General features: G+C 38.5%; 1 protein-coding gene across 2 annotated transcripts in view; it reads right to left on the bottom strand.

The window, feature by feature from the left end:
* Nucleotides 1-1348: 1348 nt before the first annotated feature.
* Rbbp6 (RB binding protein 6, ubiquitin ligase) overlaps nt 1349-24142 on the bottom strand; it is a 33195-nt gene continuing 10401 nt past the window's right edge. Inside the window, exons 4-18 of one of the 2 annotated variants that reach the window (XM_021215565.2) lie at nt 21198-21242; nt 19131-19219; nt 18916-19015; nt 18419-18558; nt 15497-15669; nt 14332-14435; nt 13880-14217; nt 12067-12163; nt 11860-11938; nt 11707-11761; nt 8983-9051; nt 6627-6989; nt 6235-6336; nt 3651-5405; nt 1349-3323 (exon numbers count right to left, since the gene is read on the bottom strand). In XM_021215565.2, the coding sequence (XP_021071224.1) occupies nt 1763-3323; nt 3651-5405; nt 6235-6336; nt 6627-6989; nt 8983-9051; nt 11707-11761; nt 11860-11938; nt 12067-12163; nt 13880-14217; nt 14332-14435; nt 15497-15669; nt 18419-18558; nt 18916-19015; nt 19131-19219; nt 21198-21242 (5070 nt within the window). In that variant the 3' untranslated portion in view covers nt 1349-1762. The remainder of the gene's footprint in view (nt 3324-3650; nt 5406-6234; nt 6337-6626; nt 6990-8982; nt 9052-11706; nt 11762-11859; nt 11939-12066; nt 12164-13879; nt 14218-14331; nt 14436-15496; nt 15670-18418; nt 18559-18915; nt 19016-19130; nt 19220-21197; nt 21243-24142) is intronic. The other variant, XM_021215572.2, reaches the window with a different exon arrangement.

Raw genomic sequence — 24142 nt, 5'->3', positions numbered from 1 at the left:
GCCTTTGAAGGTTTCTGTTAAACAGCATATAGTTTGGGGAATAGATGGGGAAGGGGGCCGGCACAGGTTCTGTGGCTGTTGGCATATTAAATCTATAGGCTACAAAAAACAAAAACAAAAACAAAAAAACCAAAAATTAAACTCAGTTCAACCACCACCAAAGCTGGGAAAACTGCTCTTAACTGCAAAGGCACAACACTTAGAGATGATCAGTAGCCAGGAACCCGTCATAGGAGTGGAGCTGCAACTAAAGTGAAGGCCAAGTGAGCTTCAAGAATGAGCCCAAGACTGTGAGTAACCAGTTTTAATAGTCAATGTTGGAAACAGGATCGAGTTATAGATCTAATTAGTAGGAATTAAGAGTATAATCTTGCTGGATGACCTCAAAGTAAAAGTGGGAGTATGTTGTGTGTGGGCCTAAGTGGTCAGACAGCTTAGCGCTAACAGCAGGTGTGTGCGCTTGGCCTCAGGGCTGAGCTGAGCAGTCACAGCGAAGCTGATCTGGCTCAAGGCAGCATCTCTCCATGGCTTCCACACCTGTAGCACTCATGTTACTTTGGCTCAGTGGTGACAAGTGTTTGTTGCTCTTGCACAGAACCTGAATTTGGTTCCCAACATCCACATGAGGCAGCTCACAACTACCTGTGAGTGACTCCAGCTGGTTACAGAGGGCTCCAATGCTCTCCTCTCCCTCCATGGACACACACACTTTAAAATAGAAAAAAAAAAAGTGTTATCACTTACTATTTTAAATGGTAAATATTGCCCTAAACACTACATTCCCGTGTCTTGTCTTGAAGCCAAGAACCGGCAATTGTATGGAGTACCACACACTGAGAGTCCAAGCACAGCACCTCAGGACAGCAGGCTAGCAATTTAGCCATGGACTGTGACAGGCCCTATTCATGCCACATTCTCTAAAACCACTTAACCTGTCCCCAAATCCTTTCAAGCGCCTTCACTGAGTTCCAGACAGAGTGAAGGAGAATCTCTCCCCTACCCCCAGGATCACACTATTACTTGCTTTTGTCAGTGGGGCAGAGGATGGACACAACCACACCACTTAAGTGGATTCTGTTTCATCAAGGAATTTAATATTGACCTAGCAGAATTCCAAGAAAACCTCATGGCTAGAAAAGCCCAATTCCTCATCACTGGGAGTTAAGCACCCTGCCCTCCTTTTTAGAAACCTAACTTCTAATTGCTAGAAACAAAGACCTTTCACTAGACCCCTCTGAAGTACATTTCCAATGTTTAGAATTTTGTCTATTCAGCTTGACTTGCAGGCTTGAAGGATCTTGAAGAAATGAGACACTACTGACTTTAAATAATATACATTTTCAACAAGTGAAAAGTTTACTGAAAACTTTTATTGTAATCAAAAAGTGACGTAACGGGGCTGTAATGAGTTCAGCAAATCATTCTGCTGATATTTCTGAACTGATATCAGCATTTGCCAGGCAATTAAAAAAATTCAAATGTGAAAATTTCACAGTACAGTAAACTCCACCCCAACTAATTAATGGTGGTTAAAAATAATAGGCCCTAGCAAAACCTCTCATGTTCCATGGTCACAACTCACAATTCTGTACAAAAGTTCGTTATAAAGCTCTGATGTAAAAATGAAATAATCAAGCAGCAAATACTTTTAAGTGCAGCACAGGGTCTTCCACTCATTATTTACAAGGCTGGAATCTCTTTACATTATAACAGAATTTAATACAGATGACTTAGTAATTAAGTCAATTAAAACATCCGTCCTTCACACAGTGACAGATTTCACTTTTTGGTCATCTTTCTCCTTCTCCTTGTCTTTGTTCTTCTTCGCCTTCTTCTTCTTGTGTTTATGTTTCTGGCTCTTCTCCACATCGCCATCTGCACCTGCGTGCTTCTTATGTTTCTTGTGCTTTTTATGCTTCTTGTGCTTTTTCTTGTCTTTCTTCTTTTTCTTCTTTTTGCTGTCTTGGCTTCCTGCTGAGCTGGCACTGCTGCTGTGGCTTCGGGTCTGGCTACCAGAAGGGCTATGACTTCTACTTGGACTAACACTGGGGCTACTTTGGCTCTGGCTCCTGTCTGCACCTGGCTGGCTGGCTGTTGCTATAGTCAAGCTCTCTTTTGCTTTCTCTGTTGTTTTCTCTTTCAAGTCCTTGGAGATACTGACAACAGCTTCTTCTTCCTTCACAGACACATTACTCTCACTGTCGCTCTCATTATAGTCTGGTTCAAAGGCAGCCTCATCCGTCTCCCTGGTTAGGTCAGAGGAAAGCCTAGAGGAGTGACTCAGCTGGGGCTTTGGCTTGAGGGCACTCTTCTCAACCTGCCCAGCAGCCAGCTCCTTTTCAATGGGAGGGTCTGCTGGGTTAGGTACATAGGGCAGTTTGTTACCACTGGACTCTTTCCCATTGCGAGCTTCAGCAGCATGCTTCTCCCGTTCCTTCCCAGAGTTTTTATCTATAGACTTTGTCTCTTCACATGGGCGTTTAGTTTCGTAGGAGGCTTTATGATCATGAGGCTTTTTGTCTCTTGGGGGACTAGAATTACTTTTTTTTGACTCGGTCCCCTTTTTAGGTAAATCTCTCTCCTCCCTCGGCTTACTTTTCTGTCCAGATAAAGACTCTTTACTCCGAGGAGGAGAGTCTTTTCTTCTTGCTAATTCACTTCTCTCATCTCTTCGTTTGGAACTGGAATAATCTCTGCTTTCGTAGTCTACTTTCTTGTCTCTACCAGGAGTGAAGTCTTTATTTGAGGAACTACGAACAGACTCATGCTTCTCTGAAGTCCTGGTCTCTTTGGAAGACTGAGAGAGATTCTTAAAATGTCCTTGTTCATTCAGGCGGTCCACAGTGCTCTCCTTGTCTGGCTGGGTACTGCTCTTCCTCTTGTCAGGGTTGTCCTTCTCCAACCCTGAGTGATCCCGTTCCTTGGCTCTGCCCTTCTGTCTGGACGCAGCACCATTTGAGCTCCTGAGCTCATGCTGCATCATCATCTCATGGCTCACCTCCTTGGGAAGCTTCTGAATTTTCTCAGGCTGCTCACTTTCTTTCTCAGTGTACTTAGCTGTAGCTGATGGCTTAGTAGTAACATTTTTTATAACACTCAACGATTTCCCTGCTCTCTGTATAGATTGTGTGGTTGTAACATCTTCTTCAGACTCAAAGTCTTCTTTATCCCATTTGGACTGAGGAACCTGAATCATAATTATAACATCTTCAGCAGGAGCTGTATTATCATTATTATATTCCTCCATAGTTTTAATGACTGTTCGCTTTGTATCTGTCTTTTCTTCAGATTTCCTCACAGGACTGCCTCCAGTTGAACTTGTACTAAAACAAATGAACATACTTTTAATTAATAAAAAGTTTACTAATAAAAACATTGTTAAGTAAATTTTTTTAAAGCTAGCTTAAAATAGGTTGTTTTTTTAGCTTAAAAAAGTTATATTATTCTGCCCTAAGAAAGACACACATGATCAAACTATAAAAACCAATGTGGTTCACCCCTCCCCGACTTGAAACAATGCTGCAGACTCTTAAGAATGTAAGTTACACACATGGATAAGATCAAAGGATATCATTTCCCATAAAGGACACTCGTTGCTGTTGCCCCACCTCCCACACATCTCCTCTCACCCCCACCCCCAGCCTCCATACCTGGTATAATCCACAAGTGTAGAGCTGGAGCCTTCTGTCCCAGCTACTTTCCGTTTGGCCTTCCCCTTGACTTTTTCCTGTTTGATTTTGCTAGATGTTGACTCCAATTTTTCAGAAGGTTCTTTTGTAGTAGATGCATTTTCTGCATTTCCAATTTTTTTTCCAGTTTCTCTGTTGAGTTTGATTTTTTTGGCTGGGGTAGTTGATGATGCAATCTTGTCCTTTTCTGGGGTCCTTTCCAGCTTTTCAACATCACCTTCCATTTTCCGCTTTGGTGATGGTTTCACTATTTCTGTTCCTTCTACTTTAGAGATTTTCATTGAAGATGACTCAAAATCTTTATCTACACTCTTTTCTTCCGTTTTTCTCTTTCGTTTTTCTCCCTTGCTATCAAGTAGTTTATTTTTCTCAGGCTTCTTGGCTTTCTCATCCTTACTGGCTGGCTTTTCTGACTTAATGTCTTTGGAACAGTCCTTTTTTACCTTCTCCTCCTTGACTGGCTTTGCCTCCTGGTGTTCTTTTGCAGATTTCGAATGGGCTTTTCTAGGGGTTCCAGTGACCTTCTCATCCTTCTGAGAAGATGAGGAAGGTTTTACAGAGTCCATCTTTGTAGCCTCCTCTTTGGCTTTTTTGAGTGGCGGTTCAGACCGAGGAGATTTCTCACGGTCTCCATCTACCTTTTCCTGGGGTCCTTTGGAAGGTTTTAAAACATTGTCTTTCTTGGCTGTAGCAGACCCGTCACTTTTCCGTTTAGTCTTGTCACTTTTTACTTTTGGCTTATCCTTTTCTCTCTTGTCTTTTTCAGAAACTGACTTGAAAGTGATAGATTCTGCATCCATTGGTTCATCCCTAACAGGTGTAGCATCATCTCTACTTGGGAGAACAAACAGTGTATCTGTCTTAGTCTCATCAATCCCTGATGATTCCCTGGATTTCCTAGAAGTCTCCAGTAGCTCTGGGTTCAGGAAGCTCTCACTCTCTTCTCCCTTTCTTCGTTTCCTGTGTTTCTTATGCTTGTTTCCTTTGCCGTCTCCTGGAACATTTTCACTCTCCTTCTCCTTCGATTTTGGATTATCTTTTGGATTGTGACTGTCTCTTGTTGAAAGCTTTTCTGGATAGTTGCCACCTAGATTTCTATTTCTATGACTTTGTCCAGCAGCATAGTCTTCTCTGCGCCCCCTTGTAAAGGGTGAATTTCTGATATTAAGAGGTAAGAGTCTCTCTGGAGAAAAGTCCTCTCTATTGGCCGAGGGTCTAGGTTGAGCTCCCACTGCGTACCCTTTGTAGTACTTCTCATACCACTCTCGGTATTTCCTTTCCCATTCCCGGTAGCGTTCTTTCTCAAATGGGTCTCTAAAGTCGACACTCCGCCCATAATAGGCTTTGATGTCATAAGGGGGTGGAACTTCTCTGTATCTATTAAAATACTCACGCTCTGTTTCTCCTTGAGGTACATTGCGTTTAGTGGGAGACTGTCCCCTAAATGCTTGAGGAGATCTGGACCGTGAGTGGTATCGTCTATAGGGAGGTGACCTTGACCTAGATCGGTGGTATCCATGAGATCTGGACCGTGAACGGTAATTGCGGCTCTTGCCTCTGCCTCTCCTGGGGTATGGGGGTGATCGTGAATAGGAGCGAGAGTGTGAGCGGCTGAAGGACCGAGAGTAAGAGCGTGAACGTGTTGAGCCAGACCTTGACTTTGAGTAAGTGTATGAACTTCTTGAATACGATGACCCACTATAGGGAGATTTAGACCTACAAACAAAAGCATAGTTGATGGTTGAGAGATATAAACAAAGTAAAAACAGACAGTCTAGTATTCTTTTCTCACGGTTTTATCTTTCTTTGCATCAAGTTTTGTCTTAGATGATTAAAGAGGTGCAGTGACCTCTACTGGAATGGAATAAATACACAAGTCACTTAGTACAAAACAAAAGCCAAGGCTTGACATCAGAGTGGAGTGCATTAATGTACCGTGAGTTTTATGAGCTATTAACATCAAACAAATGTCAATTAAATTTAAATTTCACTTCCTGTCTGATTATTTAAGTAGGAATCTATTTTTTTTTTCTTACACTAGCCAAGAATCTAGCTTTAAAAGGAACCACATTTTAAGTGTTAAATCTAAAAAACAAAGTCTTTAAACAAACTTCCAGGGAACTTCTGTAATTTGTTTTTCTTTTCTAATAATACAGCAAGGCGTATTCTACCACTACTTTTTAAAATCGCACAGGTTAATGTTACAGCAAGAAGCTGTAGTCTTATGGCAAAGGCCCTCGGAATACTCTCTGGCTAGCCCCCTATGTCCTTCCTTCCATAAACATTTCCCATTATATCATATTATGAATAACTTCAAGGGACAAGGACAACTTAGTCCCCATAAATCCTAGTTCTACACAATAGAATTTACACTGAGATTATTTTAATGGACATATTGGGGAATAAGCTACATCTCCTCCATTCTATAAAACTAGACCGAATCAGAAAAATCTCATAAGTGCAATGTTATTTATATCCATAGGTAATCCCTGGATATTCAAAGTCCCATTTGTAATTCTGTTGTGAAGGCTTGCAAAACACTAACCTGGAAAATGAGCGCCTACGCTCCTTTTGAATCTTTTTGTATTCCATCAATTCCTTAGCAAAATCATTTGTAAACTCATCTAGCTTGGACTTTTTCTTTTCCCTAGTAAAATAAAGTTAAAGAGTGAAAGTTAACAAAAACCATTTAAGAAAACTAACAAGACAAATGTAATTAGATCATGAATGAAATGAATGAAATTGCCATTAGTTTTCTACTTTAAAACTATGAATAACTAGGTATCCCTGAGGAAGTTGCTTGCATGGCTTTGGTTTAAATTTTAGGTGAATTTTCTTTACTAACTGGAAACACTGGAAAATGTTTCCAAAATACCTATTTAATGTTATATCAGAAAATGAAAAAAGTGTATGATAATTTCAAACTAAAATACTCACTCTTCCTTTAGTCGTCGTTGTTCTCTATAGAATTCTTCCCTGGACAAAGGAAGGACTTGTGTTATAGGGATGGTATTTGAATGGGCAGTCTGCACTCCTGACGATACCCAAGGTGTTGATATATTGGCAGGAGCTGGTGGAAACCCTGGAGGAGGGACACTATATCCTGCTGGTGGAGGCTGGCCAGGAGGAAACTGAGGAGAAAACTGTGGGGGAGGTACACCTGGAGGAAGAGGAAGTGTATGGGGAGGAGGTGGATACAAAGGAGGTGGTGGAACAGGCACAAAGACTGGAGTTGCTGGAAGTGATGGGCCTTGAGTCCTCTGTGATCGTTCGCTGTGGTGTCGCCCGCGGTTTATACTTCTGGAGAGATAAATTCCAAGGTATTATACCTTTACATTAAATCCATCTGAGATAAATGAGGCTTTCTTTTTCTGTTTATAAGTATTTTCCAAAGTGCAAAAACTGGAGTAGAATCAACTACTCCAGTACAAATGCAGTTAAGGTGTATTTGTACACATTAGCCCTACAGGACAGGTAAGGTCATACAAGTCTACAGTCTCAACTGCTCAGTAGGCTGGACAATCACTTGAGTCTTTGAGACCACCTTGGGTAATAAATAATCAAGAACTTGGCTAAAAACAAAAACTTTTCAACAACTCTATTTCAAAATCCTGGACCCTCTGCAAGAGTAGCCAGTACTCTTAACCACTGAACTACCCCTCAAGCTCCAAGATTCTAATTTGTAAGGCCTTTATCAACTGACAGGAAACATATCTTGAAGGAAGTGATAGATTAACATAGCTGCAACCTATTTCTCCCTGAAGATGCTTTTCTAGACTCAAAGTTTACATTAACAAAAACCACTGCAACTTCCTTTTGGAGGAAGTGGGTGAAACCAAACAAAACAGAATCATACTAATTCCAATAAATATTTGTAATCAAAACTGAAGATATCGGGGCTGGTGAGATGGCTCAGTGGGTAAGAGCAACTGACTGCTTCTTCCGAAGGTCCGGAGTTCAAATCCCAGCAACCACATGGTGGCTCATAACCATCTGTAACAAGATCTGATGCCCTCTTCTGGAGTGTCTGAAGACAGCTACAGTGTACTTACATATAATAAATAAATAAATCTTTAAAAAACAAAACAAAACTGAAGATATCAACATTCTCCCCCCAAAAAAGAAATAATAGTGCTAAATTGTCTGATTCCTCTTTTGCTAAACTAACTGGGCAAATGGTATATAAGGCGACGGGTGTTTAGCCTTGTCTGCTCAGAACCATATCCATGATTCAGAACACATCCCTTTGTTTAATGTAATTTGTCATGAGATTAGCAATTCTGATTGGTGATTGGTCCACTAGAAGATCAGTCAAAGCTTTTTATCAAGTTTGGAAGTTTCTGCACCCTGATTTAAATAACTATCTCCATATAAAACCCAGGCTTTAAGACAAATCTGGTCTCTTCTTTTGGGAAAGAGAAGGCAGGGAAAGACTGAGACAAAGAAACACAATGTTTTTTTCCTTCTGGAATCTGAGCTGGCTAACTTTTATAGGCTGTATCCTGCCATGTACCAGTACAGACCAAGTAATCAGTGGAAGGAATACTAAGAACAGAGTCTGAGGGGCTAAGGAGATGGCTCAGTGAGTAGGTAAGGGTGCTTGCACAAGTGCAAGGAGTGAAGCCCAAATCCCCAGCACCCACACAGCCAGCCAGGTATGGCCATGCATGCCTACAATTAACCCCAGTGTTGTGGGGGCAGAGACAGGCAGATTACCGGGGCTTGCTGTCCACCAGTCTAGCTCCAGTTTTAGTGAGTTACCTTTTCTCAAGAGCAAGGCAGGGAGTGATAGAACAGGGTACCTGACATCCTTCTTGGGCCTCTGTAAGAATGTATTCTCCTATACACATGAGCATACATACCAAACATGGGCACACATATCAAAATGTAACATGTTTTCCCATGTTCCTTTCCCTACCTCCTTCCCCAGACAGGTCTTGTTATGTCATGCGAACTGGCTTCCAACTCACAATCTTCTTGCCTCTGACTCCCTAACACTGGGATTACAGTGTTACTTGCTATACTTGCTAATAAACAGTTTTTGTAAACATACCTTCAAATGAGACTTTATTCTGCATCTGGTAGGGATTAAACCTGGGGCCTTACATAGGCTAGCAAGAAACTAACCACTGAACTGTAACCCCCAGTTCCCAAATTTCTTAAGGAAAACTACTAAACATTTTAAGAGAAGGAAGGAGAGCAAATGATGTCTCTTTCCTCACCACTCCTGTTTTATTTCTTTGTATATTTCCATTGCTATGGGATTATTTTCTAAGAGTTCTAGCATGCTTACCTGTAACAGCTTCTTTCTCCTCTTCTAATTTGCTGTGGTGGAGAAACTAGGTATCCAAGTTTGTTGGAACTGTGAAAGGTTTAAAACAGGACAAAAAAAACCCTGAGTATTTATTTGTCTTAGGTATAACGTATCATTATTACATTACATTACAACTCATCAGTGCACACACTTTAAAGTATCTATTTTGCGGGGCAGTGGTGGCGCACGCCTTTAATCTCAACACTTGGGAGGCCAGAGGCAGGCGGATTTCTGAGTTCGAGGCCAGCCTGGTCTACAGAGTGAGTTCCAGGACAGCCAGAGCTATACAGAGAAACCCTGTCTCAAAAAAGTTTTTAAAAAACTATCTATTTAACTTGCTTTGAAAACTTTCCTAATTTTAAACTCTTAAAAGTTGTTCCAGAGGAGATCTAAGCAAATATTATATTTACTTAAGATAACTTTAAGAATAACATAGTCTTGAGTATTTTCTGTATTTTCATTAGCATTGTACACATTATATAAACTTAGTGTTTAGAAAAGAGCCCTTTGGGCTGGTGAGATGGCTCAGCGGTTAAGAGCGTCGACTGCTCTTCCAAGGGTCCTGAGTTCAAATCCCAGCAACCACATGGTGGCTCACAACCATCTGTAGCGAAATCTGATTCCCTCTTCTGGAGTGTCTGAAGATAGCTATTACATATAAATAAATAAATATTTAAAAAAAAAAAAAAAAAAAAAAGAGCCCTTTACTTTGCAAGGCTCTATGTAGGTTCTTACATGCTTAAGTAGAATACTTTTTGAGTGCAAAAAATGAGAAAATATGGGTTGAAGAGAAACCTACACCCTCACAGCCCTGGACCCAGTAAACGATGCCAACTCCAGTATGTTTATCTCTACATTCAAACACAGGCGCACCTGTCTCTAAATTTCATATGCTTTCTAATGATATATTCTACTAGTCTCTCATCAGTCTATTTTCTCTACAAATTTGGTTTATCTTTTCAAACAAAAGAAAACAAAACTTAGGATGGAAATTTCAAAGAAATGTCTTCATAAGTCAGAATATTGATTAAAAAAACACTTAAATGTATATGCATGAGTATTTTACCTACATGTACGTCTGTGTACTAGGTACATGCAATGGCAGCAGCTGCAGAGTTTCAGAAGAGAGCATTAGCTCCCCTGGAGCTGAGTTACAGATAGTTGTGGGTGCTGGGAACTGAACCTAGGCCCTCTGTAAGATGGAAGTGCTCTTAATTACTTCGCCATCTCTCCAGCCCAAATCTAATCATTTTTAATGCCATAATGCATCTTCTTTGTGTCAGGTCAGAAAAATCATATCCTACAGATTTTAATAACTACTAACAAATCAGGAAAAAAAAATGAGGAACTTTGTGTGGTAGACACTATTCTTACAATGTATTTATTTACTAAATTGAAATTTGATCATCCAAATTAAGACAGAAAAGAGTTCAACCATTTAGGAAAGTTAAGAATCTAGAAAACTGCCGGGCAGTGGTGGCATACGCCTTTAATCTCAGCACTTGGGAGGCAGAGGCAGGCGGATTTCTGAGTTAGAGGTCATCCTGGTCTACAGAGTGAGCTCCAGGACAGTCAGAGCTACACAGAGAAAACCTGTCTCAAAAAAAACCCAAAAAACAAAAAAATTGGAAAACTTAAATATGGAATCAACTTACTAATTTGAGGTCATTTCATGATCCAAATGTTCTAAAGGCAGAAAAGGACTTAAAAAGTTTGTATTTCACTGTTTTAGAAAAGAATTACAAAGTGACCTCTGAAATGGGTTTAAAGTTCATGAGCCCACTTAATGTGGACTTCTTTTTTTGAGATTTTCAGATAGAAATCTGAAATATGGATTGGTGAGATGGCTCAGTGGGTAAGAGCACCCGACTGCTCTTCCAAAGGTCCTGAGTACAAATCCCAGCAACCACATGGTGGCTCACAACCATCCGTAAGGAGATCTGACTCCCTCTTCTGGAGTGTCTGAAGACAGCTACAGTGTACTTACATATAATAATAAATAAATAAATCTTTAAAAAAAAAAAAAGAAATCTGAAATATTTATAGACATAGCAAAAAGTAGTGAAAGAATTAAGGGTGTTGTGAACATATAAAATGTGGTTAAAATGTGATCTATTTTATTGTTTCTTCTTAAACCATAAAACATCTAACTTTATAAAGTTAAAATTTATTGAACTTCAGACTATACATAGCACCATCCAGTCAAAAAAATGCTATGTTTAGTTATTAGATCTAACTGGATTAAAATTAATTACACATCCAGTGCCACTGTGACTTGGAAGGCAGCTCCTGTTGAGAACTGCTACAAAGCATTTACCTAAGACATATATAATACATATAAGGGGTCAATCAACTATGTTTCTAGGGAAAGGTTAGTCAATAGACTGAGTAGCTCTGGGGAGTCAAAAGTGACAGGCTGGGGGCAATCCAGGGTAGGTTATGTCCCTAGCTGAAGTATTCCCTGTGCTGAAGCCCCGCACTCAATTCCTAGTAACACAGACACCATACATGCAGTTATGTGTACATTTTCTCTTGTATAAATGTCAGTGTCTCAAACCAAGTTTTTCAAATATCACTATCTTCAAATAATAATTCAATATATAAATCTGAATGTGACATAGCATCCAGCAAGAGCCCGTCTAACTTGCCCCGGCCACTTAGTTGCAAGGCAAGTATCTAAGGTTACTCTGAACATGTACTTACTGTTCCCAACCTGGCCGACCACCACCTGGACGAGCAGCATTGATTCTTACTGGGCCTTACAAACGAAACAAACAAAAACAATCAATAAGAAATTCAATGTTAATTATTTCCTAAAGGGGAAAAAAAATCCAAATCAAAACTAATTTTACTCACCAGTTGTGGGAATCAACTGTCCATGTAATAATGACTGTCCCAACAAAGATGGAGTTCCAAGGACTGGTACCTGGTACCCCTTTAAGAGTACACACACAAAATAGGAATAGTTAAAGTTTTAAAAAGTCAAAGCAAAAATTAAAAAAAATACACGTATTTGTAAAAACAAAACAAACAACCCTAATTTTAAAGGCAGTAAAAATCTACCTTTTCTTCCATAAGAGCAGTAATAGCAATTGAAGAGGCTCCCTTTGAATGTTCTGATGTAAGGGCAGCAGCTGGTAATAATTTATTATCAGAATCCCTAGAAAACAATGTAACATAAGAAAACATTACCATAGTGGATGATAATGAGTAAAATGACAACATTCAGTAATACTGCTTATCTATTATTTATATCCATACCCAGCATTATGAGTTAGTGATGATGATCATTATCTGAGGAAAGTCAACGGTCTGGGCCTGTAAAAAGCTCTTTAGGCATAACTTAAGAGGTGCAGCCAGTGAGAAGCTTTAGCAGGAGGCATTCCATGCAGGCCTAACAATGGAAATTCGCTCCTCAGATCCTCCAAGATGGCACTAGGGAACCAAGTCCTTACAGTTGCCCTCTCTAGCTCTACCCACACAGCTGGGGGGCCACCACACTCCTACATATACACTAAAAATGACGGAATTGCCTGAATGAAACATATGATAGAAAAATAGGTGCAGAAATATGAAACTTCCAAATACTGCTACCCTTTAATATGGTTCCTCATGTTGTTGTGCCCTCCAACCATAACATTATTTATTACTACTTTGGTTATGAATCATAATGCAAATCTCTGTTCTCCAATGGTCTGGCAACTGCTATGAAACGGTGAGTCAACTTCCAAAAAGGTTTCAACCCACAAGTTAAGAACCAACCACTGCTCTAAGATAATTCTTTGTATTTATTTCCTTTACTGATTAAATAAAGGCTAACCTAGAATAGTGGGTTATCTTGTATGTATAAAGATTTCACCTTTAAAATTTTCTTTCAGTATGTATGAATCAGAACCTTACACCTGTGTTTTGAAAGTTAGCTGATTTTTAAAAAAAGGTATATTTATTTTATGTAAATGGATGCTCTATCTGTATGTATACCTGCATGCCAGAAGAGGGCAGCAGATCCCATTACAGATGGTTGTGAGCCACTATGTGGTTGGTTGCCTGGAATTAAACCCAGAACTTCTGGAAGAACAGACAATGCCTTTAACTGCTGAGCCATCTGTCCAGCTCCAAAAGCTGGCTAACTGTTAAGAAAATGTATGTGTTAGTGGACCACAAAATCCACTGTTGCTTTCAAGAGGTCACAACTTATTCCTGGCCCTTGACCCCTTTGGTCTTTCAAGATAGGACTCTTCTGTGAAGCCCTGGCTATTCTGGAACTCAGAAATCCTCCTGAGTCCTGTGCTGCCACTGCTAGGCTGAAATTTAGTATTTTAATAAGCACAAGGGTCCATTAAAGAAGGTAATACTTTAGGAGCTGGAGAGATAGATTGGCGGTTAAGAGCATCACTTGCTCTTCTAGAGGACCCAGGTTTTATTCCCAGCACTCATAACAGCTCACAATCAGCTGTCTACAACTCAGTTCTAAGGGTTCCACAAACCTTCTTTTGCCACTGCAGACATAGACATATACGCAAACCATACATATAAAATAATAAAGGTAGAAAAAAAAAATGAACTTTTTTTTTTTTTTTTTNACTCACTCTGTAGACCAGGCTGGCCTCGAACTCAGAAATCCGCCTGCCTCTGCCTCCCGAGTGCTGGGATTAAAGGCGTGTGCCACCACGCCCGGCAAAAAAAGAACTTTTAACTTAGCAACCAGGAGGCAGTCAGAGGTAAACCTCTGAATTTAGAGGCTAGCTTGGATCTACATAGTGAGGCTAGCTTGGGTCTACATAGTGAGACCCTAGCTCAAAAATAATAACTATTATCAAAGAAAAACTACACCACTGACCCTGTTTGTTTTCAATAATAGGAGATAAAGACTTACCGAAAAGGTCCATCTGATTTTTCTGAATGGACTGATATAGATACGGTAGCAGTTATATCAGGTACTGGAGCTGGGGCAGAAGATGGGTTTCCAGGCACAGATGGAGCCAAAGAAGATGAATTTGAAGCTAAGGAAGTTATAGAGGGAGTTGGGTGAGCTGAGGAAGATGTCACTGGAATCATCAGAGGATCCTGCTGTCTTGATATGGGAGATCTCATCAGAGGCTGCAGGTTACGCTGCATGAGTGGTCTTGGTGGTGGTACTGGGGGTGGGGGTGGAGGTAACTGTTTTCGTAGTCTTTTTGTATAGCCAGTTTCATTTTTAAAGTTATTAACAGCCTATAGACACCAAACATAAAAATGCAGAATATGTAATATATCACTCATTTAAATGTGTTCAATCAGTAAAAATGCTAAAGATACTTTTGTGTAAAAAAGGGTACAAAAAGCTACCTGTCTTAAAAACTTGTTGGCAATTAAAGCATCAGGAGAAACATCATTTTGATGACATGTTGGACATGTATGTTCATCTGACTCCAAGAGTGCTGTTCTTATACCTATGCAGGATAAGATGTTAAACGTGAGCTGGCACAGTAACAACTTGGTGTTGACATAATGAGTTAATGACACCTCCCAGACCTAAGTCATGAGACTGCCTGTCTCAAAAACAAACAAACAAGCAAATAAAAGAAAGTAATTTTACTGACAAGAAGGGTCTGACTCTCTGGAACTGGAGTTAAAGATGATTGTAAGCTGCTATGTGGTACTGGGAACTGAACTCTGGCCCAGTGAAACAACAACCAGCACTTAATAGATGAGCCATCTCTCCAGCCCCAAATGTTTGAAAAAAGGTCTCACTATGTAACCCAGGCTGGCCTTGAACTCAGATTTCCTCCTGCCTCTACCTCCAAGTGTTTTAGTTAAAAAAAAAAAAAAAAAAAAAAAAGTGTCACCATATATGGACCTCAGACAAATGTTTAAACAGACAGAAAATGCATTAACAAATACTCATCTGTATTTAGCTAGCAATTAAAATATTATACAAAAAACCCAAACAACTAAGTCTACAGAAGAGTGACAACATTTTTACATGCCTTTAGTTTTTAAAATATCTTAACAAAAACTAGGCATTAAAATACAAAAAGTAAAGAAAGAACTAAATGGGATCAGTGGTGATTAAGAGCACTTATTACTCTTACAGAGGACTGGAGTTCAGTTTTCAGCACCTACATGGCAGCTCACAGTTGTTTATAACTGTAGTTCCAAGGTATTCCACCATATCCTGCTCTGCGGTTTCCAAGTCACCAGACACAAATACAGTACACAGAGACATATAGGCAGGCAAATCAATCTTGCCTCTCTGTCTCTGAATCTTACACACACACACACACACACACACACACACACACACACACACACACACACACAATCTAAGGGTCTTGTTAAAAAATAATGATAGAAGATCAGGGCAGAAATTAAATTGAAGGCCAGCTTAAGCTAAAAAAAATAAAATGAAAAAATAAGTAAATTAACAAAGGCAAAGACCGGTTATTAAACACAATCAACCATCCATTCAAACATGAAATACACATCTTTACAAGGGGTCCCAATCTCTTACATTCATCACAGTAACTGTTTCCACAGCAGGGGATGATAGCAGCATCAGTCATAGTTTCTTTGCAGATGAGGCACAAGAGTTCGTCTGGGATAGGATCATCTTCTTCTGAAGATGATGATGGTTCCTCTGGTAAGAAGGGTGGTTTCTCTTTCTTCCCAATTGCATAGGCCTCTCTGTAAAAGACAGTTTCGGCATTTAAGATTGTCAGAAGGTAAAGAAGCCATGCTCTATGCTCAGTATACTATATCATAACAGGAAGACAATTTCAGTACAATGACTGTGTTTACACAAGCATGTCCTTCAATGTTAGAGGGCAGTTATATCTATCCTATGTAGACACAAAACAGAATTACGAAAAATTAAACAAAAGTAAAGAAACACTTAAAAGAAACTAAAAGGATCTTAGAATCCTTAAAACTCTAGGAAGTTAAGGCCAGGGGTACATGTTAGGCTACCATAATTTCTATGTGCCAACCAGACAGAATTTGAACTAGAATACCCTAGATCACAATTTTCCTTTACTGTTTCTTAAAAAAAAAAAAAAAAAAAATCAAACAAACCAACAAACAAAAACCAACAAGCAAAAAGAACAAAAACACCTTTTCTCACATTCTAGCATTCTGTAACGGCCATGCAGGCACCAAACTAATGCCACATGATGGAAACTGTATTATCTATAACCAGGCCCTCTTAGTCTACTTAAGTCAATTAAACATGATTTAATGATCATAACACATTACACAAATATGAAAGAACACATCATTACACATTCTGGGTCCAGTGTTTTTGTAGAAGAAATGCATTTCCCACGAGTGGTAGGAATTAAATATATCTAAGAAAACACAAAAAGTTATTCTCAGACTTGCCTCTGCTGCTTCTACAGCCCCCCGCTTCTCCATACTCAAAGCTGTAAACCAGAGGACTTCTTAGAGAAAACCTTTGTTCATTAGGAACAGGATGTGCTAATCTCGGTGCTGAAATGAAACAGTCTCACTGGATGGAGGAGGGTACCTTAGGTGTGTTATTTGTGTTGCAGCTGCTCCATAGACATCACCACGATTCCACAAATAAGTATCAATTTGCTTATGCCCCATTGTTCCCAATTTGTGAAAGAGGAGTCTCCCACTGCCCAAGAGAAAAGAAAAAAGGGAAAAACAAAAAAGAGGGAGGGGAAGAAAACAGAGGATAGAAAAAGAAACAGAAGAAGAGTCTGAGTTGCTTATCAGTGGTGTTAGTGGAAAGAGTGAATGTTTCATTTAAAATATTTGGGCTCCCATCTCTCCCCAGTATGGGCTGTGTGTTTGACACAAATGGGCTTTTCTCCCCCAGGACTCAAAAGCAATGAATTATTAGTTAGGGTTCACAGGTGATGTTAAGTTTTCTAATACAAACTTCTATTTTTTTAAAAGAACTTTTACATGATATAGATGAAGCAGTCTGCTCTTAAATTGACTGCAAAATCAATTGCAACTTAAAATTGTTCCAACAGCATTTATGACATGTCTCTGAATTAGACAGATATAGCATCACAACAGACTGCTATAAGATGAACCACAGAGAACTCAGGATGGTGGCTGATGAAAGCAGAGGAGTGAGCAGAGCCTGTGTGAAGGGCTGGAGTGGAGGACAATCATTCTTCTTTGCAAACCATCTGAATATTCAAGTACACAGATATCCCTAAACACTACATCTTTTCTGCAGCAACCCCACCTGCTCACCATGCTACACCTCAACATTTGTGTGCAAAGCCAGGAAACCAATCTGTCTCTTAGAACATGGACATCTAGCCTCTAAAGTGGCATTACTCAAAGGATATTCTCAGATCTCAACTTTGTGATCTTCTGGAAGGCTAGTTCAACAATGCAGAATCAGGATTTTAGCACAATTTCTAAATAAAAACTGGAGGTTCCTGGTAGAGAATCTAGAATCACAGCCTAGAGGAACACTTAAAATATACCTGTGTGCTCAAGCTGTAGAGAGAGTAAAAGAAAGTAGCCAAGTACATTACTAAGAGCAGATCTATATATAGAACTCTAAGTTGAATTAGACCACCAGATTCTTCTGTTCCTTTGTTAAACACTGGCTTATAAGGAACCTAACAAAATAGTTCAGCAGGTAAACTGTCTGCCAGACTTCCTAAGTTACAAAAAAACCAACTCCACGAAGTTGTATTGACCTCCACAAAGGCACAATGAACAATGATACACACACACACACCCTAAGAAGGAAAAAAAAAACTGGAAGTATATTAAAAACAAGCACTAAAGACTGGTCTGGTGGTGCACATATGTAACACCAATAATAGGAAGGAAAGTGGAGGCAGGATGAACACATAATGAGACTACCCTGAACTACAAACTCTTGTTTCAAAAAGAAAACAGAAGAGCACTAAGGTATTGTAGAGAGCTGGCTGAACTAATAATGACTTATAAACCAAGCCTACTTTAGACTGAAGATGAAGTGATATACCTAAACCTAGCCAAGCATCCTCAGTATTTCAGTATTGCTGAATTTAAACTGCCTTGGTATCTTACTGTACTTTCACTCCTAAATGCCTGCCTATATCTCACAACAATTACATGTTTTATTCACTTAGGAAATGGAAACATCTTATGTTAAGAAAATGTAGGAGTATGTATGAGAATGAGGAAGAAAGAAATGACAGAAAGAAAAAAATCAGAAGACTACAAGGGAAGTGGCACTCACTAATGACAAAAGTCCCCAAATTCATTTGAAATTTGCATAAATGGAGCAGACTGCAGCCTCTCAGAATTAACACAGAAATGTAACATGTGGAAATGAACAATTCTGGAATGGAAACTTCCCAAGGAATCCGAGTAGCCAAGTTACAAGCCCAAGTCTGAAACACTATACCCTGGGACTGCCTAGTCCCCACAGGTCACAGCTAAGCTGTATACTTACGCATCTATAGTTGGTATTGCATATTTTCCAGTGTTTGTAAGCATTGCACCTTTCATGTTAGGATCTTTCACTTCCATCATAAAACTTCTAGGAATTCCAGTGCTCTTTTTGATCCTAGGACCAGATTCAAAGTTCTTATCCTATTTGGGGGAAGCAAGAGGAAAGGAAAACAGAACAGTCTTTAGTAATGTCTGCGAACACCTCACACAGTGCTTCTCACTGACTTTTACTTGTGATGCCTCCCGCATAGGAACTCATTTACTTCTCAGGAACTGCCATGTGAGCTAAGTACTAATCTCCTTTCTTTCAGAGAAAACAAGACTTAGGGACAAGAACATGCTCTACTCAACAAGACAGCCAAGGCTTGGTCCTGGCAACCCAGACTCCAGAAGTTGTGCTATCTACCATCTTAACAGAGGAGAGTTTTACCATGGTAAATATAGTTAAGAAATAATTCTAAGAAAAACTAGATATATCAGTTTCTACATGGAACTTACCCCATTTGTTGGGCAATTCTTAATATAATGACCAGGTTTACCACAACGAAAGCAGGTGTAAGATGGAGGTGGTGGACCTACTAGAGTTTTCTTCATGTAACTGAAAAGGAAAAAGAATTCATATGTACATAGAGACTTAGGAAAAATAATGCTTCTGATTGCGGGGGCAAACACACCCCAAAGTTCCTATAGCACAAAAGTATTTATGAACTTACTTGATTGGGTCGTATTCATGGCCAGACTGCGACATCATTGCTTTAATTTTGTCTTCTTCAGAAGCATTGGCTTCAGCCAGATTGGCAGTCTGTTTAACAGGTAATTATTTGACACACACATTAGAAACACATTAAGACCACACAGCAAAGACAACACACGCATTCTACACAGAGCAGCTTCTAAATGAGCTGTGCTTAACAATAAGCACTGGGCATTCTTACATCACTCTGTGCTGTCTAGGGGAGCTTGGGAGGCTGCAGAAGTCTTTCTGGGGGATTCAAACCTTAGACCTTGTCTGTACCTTACATTAAAGGTCAGGTGAAATTAAAAGAAAACACATGTCAAATTTTTAAAAGATTTCAAATGTCACAGCACTGAGATTATAATTTACATTTAGAACTTGGTGGGATAAATGACAACATTACTACATGCTACAAGTCAGAGAGAGGGCTTTTGGTTAGTGGTGTTAGTTTGTACATTAAGTTCAAAGGTATGCATTAAGCATTCAAAAATTTAAACTACAGATATGAACTTTTATTTTTAATAAATATGTCTAGATATAAACAGGGTCTAAGGGAGTGACTTTCTAATAACCTGGATATTCAAGCACCTACCACTCATACCAGTCACTCACTCACTGGGTTTTTATCTTTACATTCATCCACAAAACAAGCAACCAGTTTTAACACTTTATTGTAATTTTAAATACACAGAATGCTTAATATTAACAGAACTTGAAACAGTAACATTTACAGAAAAATGATTACAGATGTTCAACAACTAATTTGTTTGAACCCAAACATTATTTTACAAATAGATTAAAAACAGAAACAAAAAACAAAACAAAACAAAACCAAAAAACCAAAAAAAACCCCAAACCTCCAAACCTTCCCGATTCCTCCCAGCCAAGGAACAACGGTAGAAAAGAGCAGCACTCAAACCCAGCCCTTACAACACATAAAAACAGACAGCAGAAACTGTAAGCTGCCAAAGACGTCACTCTGTGCTAAACCACCTTACCCTAGAAAATGATAGGATGGTTCATCCACTCTATTTAGGATAATTAATTTTAGTATTTACTTTTCTTAGGACTAGAGCTTAAGTAGCAATTTGTTATCAGGACATCTTTTAAGGATACATCCTAGAAAAAAGGTCACAACCCACAACCAAGTCAAGGATAAAAGATAGGGGCATCACTAAAGAATAACTTTTCATTTTCTCTTCTGATGTTGGCTGTTAAATCGTACTTTTCATTTCTTGATAGTAGGGAAAAAATCTTTTTTGGGAATCCTTTTGAGCCCTCAATTCTACCTGTTCTGTTCTTCTAAAGACACACTCTGCAATCTAAAATATACTGTCTTAAAAAAGAAAAAAAAGGTTCCATCACTAGTGCTTTCCCGAACAGAAGATACCCATTATCGAGCATAAATGTAAGCAACCTTATCAAACAACATGGCGTATACAGCGATTTCAGGATTTAACAATTTGGCCCTCTGCCAAACATACACACTCATAGTCCTGCAAACAGCTTCATAAGTACACACTTAACACAATTCATGTAGTCTGTGTTCAAACAAATTAGGTTGTTTAAATTTTTCTAATGCAGACAGACTACAAGTCTAAAGCATAAAGAAACAACTGTACCACATTTAAAATATTGACCTTGGTGGGATCAATTAAAAATTTCAAGAATTAACCACACAATTGTCCATGGAAAGGAAATCTTCTGTTTTGGCTATTTTAAAAGAAGTCCACATAATTCACAGCCAAAACTAGGGAATTCCTCCAGAATTATGTTAGTTTCCAGTGTCTAATTAAACAAAATGGTGTAAAGGGGAAAAAAATGGTTAAGTGTAGCTTCTTGTGTTTCTTCAGTCTTGAAGATGAACATTATGTGGGGGCTGACCAAGGTACCCCTCATCTTCTCAGGCCAGCATGGCTGGAACAGTACATACAATGCATTCACAAAATACATCCCCCCCCCACCCACCTTAAAAAAAACTGTTTCACATCTTTAAAATGTTATAAAAAGACTTATATTTTCAAGAATATATATATATATATACCTTTGTAAGCTGGGCCAGAGAAATAGATGCAGAAGAGTCATCAATCTGTTCACAAAAAATTAAACACACATTCAAGTTCCACACTGAAAACAGCTAAAAGTGATTATTTAGCCCCTAAAGTCACTTAATGTCAAATATTGGGCATTTTCTTACTTCTCTAAAGGCTGTTATATTTTGTTTGAAACCTGAAAATATGCTCAAGCTATTTTATCTTTTGTTTACATTTCATACCCAGTTTAAAAGTTTAATTTTATGTATATACAGTGAAAACTCAGAGGATAAAAAACTTGTAACTCAATACAATTTGAGTCTCATGTCTTTCAATAATCTCTAAAATCTGATAGTGCTCACAACAATGTACAATGCAAGAGAATTAAAAAAAAAAAAAAAAAAAAGCACAACTCATTTTTTCTTTAATTGTAAAACCAAGCAGCTCTTTGGGGCTCAGCTCACTGCTGTGAAGTTAACAGCTCCCAGGCAATCCCTACTGTTTTCCTTTTTCAACATTAACTGCTCAGTCTGTTTATCCTCCCTGTCCAATAGCTCCTCTTGTCAAGAAACCACAAGTTTCTTTATCAAAGCAAAAGATTGCTAAGCCAACTTCACCCAAGCCCGCTCCCTGCAACCAAAGAAAGAAAAAGTAAAAAATAGAAAAGAAAAACCAAAAAGGTAACCTGGGAAAATGTCAAAGAGTTGTCATACACAATGACAGAGTTTAGCATTTGGAGAAGTCAACAGGACAAGGATATATTAAGGACGGTGTTAAGATTTTTAAAGTTCTTTCGCTTGATCCCATTACATAATTTTGTTTTTTAAAAGGTGCTTGTATGCAAGCATTTTTAGTAATTAACTTCTGGGTAAGATATCCTTAAATCTCCTTATTTAGTGTCTTATTCAATGTTATAAGCTTCTCATATGTTACTGATCAGAATTCTTTGGAATGGACAGACTTCAATATGATATCTGTCTCAAGGAAAATGTCTTCAAATATCCTTCTATAAAGTAATAAAAACACAAAAACTGAAATCCAACAATATTCAATATAAAGTCTTTTCCAATGTCCATTATAGAACAAATTCAATACAAGAATTTATTTATTGTATTTACAATACAATATTATTTATTGTCTGGCTAAATTTAAGGTATGTCTTAGCTAGCCATGGTAGAACCTGCCTATGAAACTGAGGCAAGAGGACCGCAAGTTCCAGAGCTGGGCTATGTAGTGGGTTCGAGGTCAGCATGACCTACGTGGCAAGACTGTCTGAAAATAAATCTTACAAATGCCTTGGGTTTAGTCTGATGGGTATTATTACTAGGATGTTTATCCAGATAAATGGTTCTCTGTTCCACACTTAAGGACTGCAGAGTTCACTGTGTACTAAACTCACATTTCTAATGTATAACCACTAATGCACAAGCAAGAGCTTTCTTGCTTACTTTCAAGTTTTTACTTAAGGACTAATCTGAAGCAAAAATTAGGAAAAAATTAAGTATCTTTATTCATAAGAAAGTCTAAGCTACTCAAGTTTCTTTGTAAAGGGCTACATTTAAAATCTCCAGGAATTACAGACAAGGGTCTGAGTGGGTAGTCGCTGGAACAATCAAATCTAACACAACACTGACTGATGGTATCACTTTGTTCTCTTGTCCTTTTTCCCTTTTGCTTTCTCTTCCACGTTTTTTATTATGGACTTCTTGAGTTCAAAGTGGTTTCCCACACAAACTGCTTATTAATTATGGTTGTTTCCACCAAATAATCTCTATACTATCTAATGACCTTTTAATCTAAGAGATCAAATGTAGCAGGGCATTAAGACATAAGTAAAAAAGGTTCACAAAGTTTGAAAAATGTACGAATTTATATTTCCTAAAATATAAATAGAAAGTGACTTTTCAGTATAATTGTTAAATCTGCCACACTTAAAAGATCTTCAAAAAATAATGTGTACTACAGATATCACTAAGATTAGCCCTCCTCTGTATCAGGGCCTTGTTTCTGGGAGCAATGACTGGAAATCTGTTTATGCCAATTATATTTGAATGAAACTAAAAGAACCCAAACAATGTAATCACACTGTTTAGTAAGCAAGAACATCTTAGCTGTGGAGTACCAGACCAACATGGAAGGAAGAATGACTAAGGTTTAGGGAATAAACAGATAGTCATCTTTAATCAGACTTGGCTTAAATTATCAAAAATGCATAGGGTATGTGGTGACCCACACGTGTTATACCAGCACTTGCAAGGCAGGAGGATTGCCATGAGTTCAAGATGGCCTGGGCTACATATCAAGTACCAGACCAGCTAGAGTTGTTATACAGCAAGACATTGGTGTCTTCAAAATAACAAACAAAAACCCAAAACAACAACCAAAAAAAAAAGTTGAGCACGATGATACAAGCCTCCATTCCAGCACATGGGAGGTGAGGCAAAACTCAAGAGCTCAGAGGCAGCCTCCTACACAGAGGCCAGCCTGAGCTACAAGATCCGAATCTCAAAATAAAAAAATCCACATATATGAACATACTTTTCCTAATCACAACTTCAAAATTTTGTCCAGGATCTCTATTTTGTACATGTATACCTAAACCATCCTTATTTCTAAGTTATGAACACTAGTCAATGAACATGTTTCCGAGATCCTGAATGTCAATAAAGCACCCAAGGGGAAAAAAATAGAGACAACAGATTATGTTGCGTCTCCATCTCATTTAATTCTATCTAAAATTAAAACTGTTTAAGGCACTAAAAGGAAAAGAGAAATCTGAATAAGCTTACAATAAACTTCTTATAAATGTAATACAGACATGCCAGGGAACACACAAGGCTAAAAGAATGTTAACTTTATTTATGAACATGTGACTTGTGTTTATACACATGCTAATAAACAAAAAGGAAATAATTATTTTCAATAAATAAAACTTCATCTGAATTAATTTAAATAC

The sequence above is a fragment of the Mus pahari genome, chromosome 1, assembly GCF_900095145.1.
Source record: "Mus pahari chromosome 1, PAHARI_EIJ_v1.1, whole genome shotgun sequence".
Classification (NCBI taxonomy): domain Eukaryota; kingdom Metazoa; phylum Chordata; class Mammalia; order Rodentia; family Muridae; genus Mus; species Mus pahari.
This window is presented reverse-complemented; position numbering and strand designations above follow the sequence as displayed.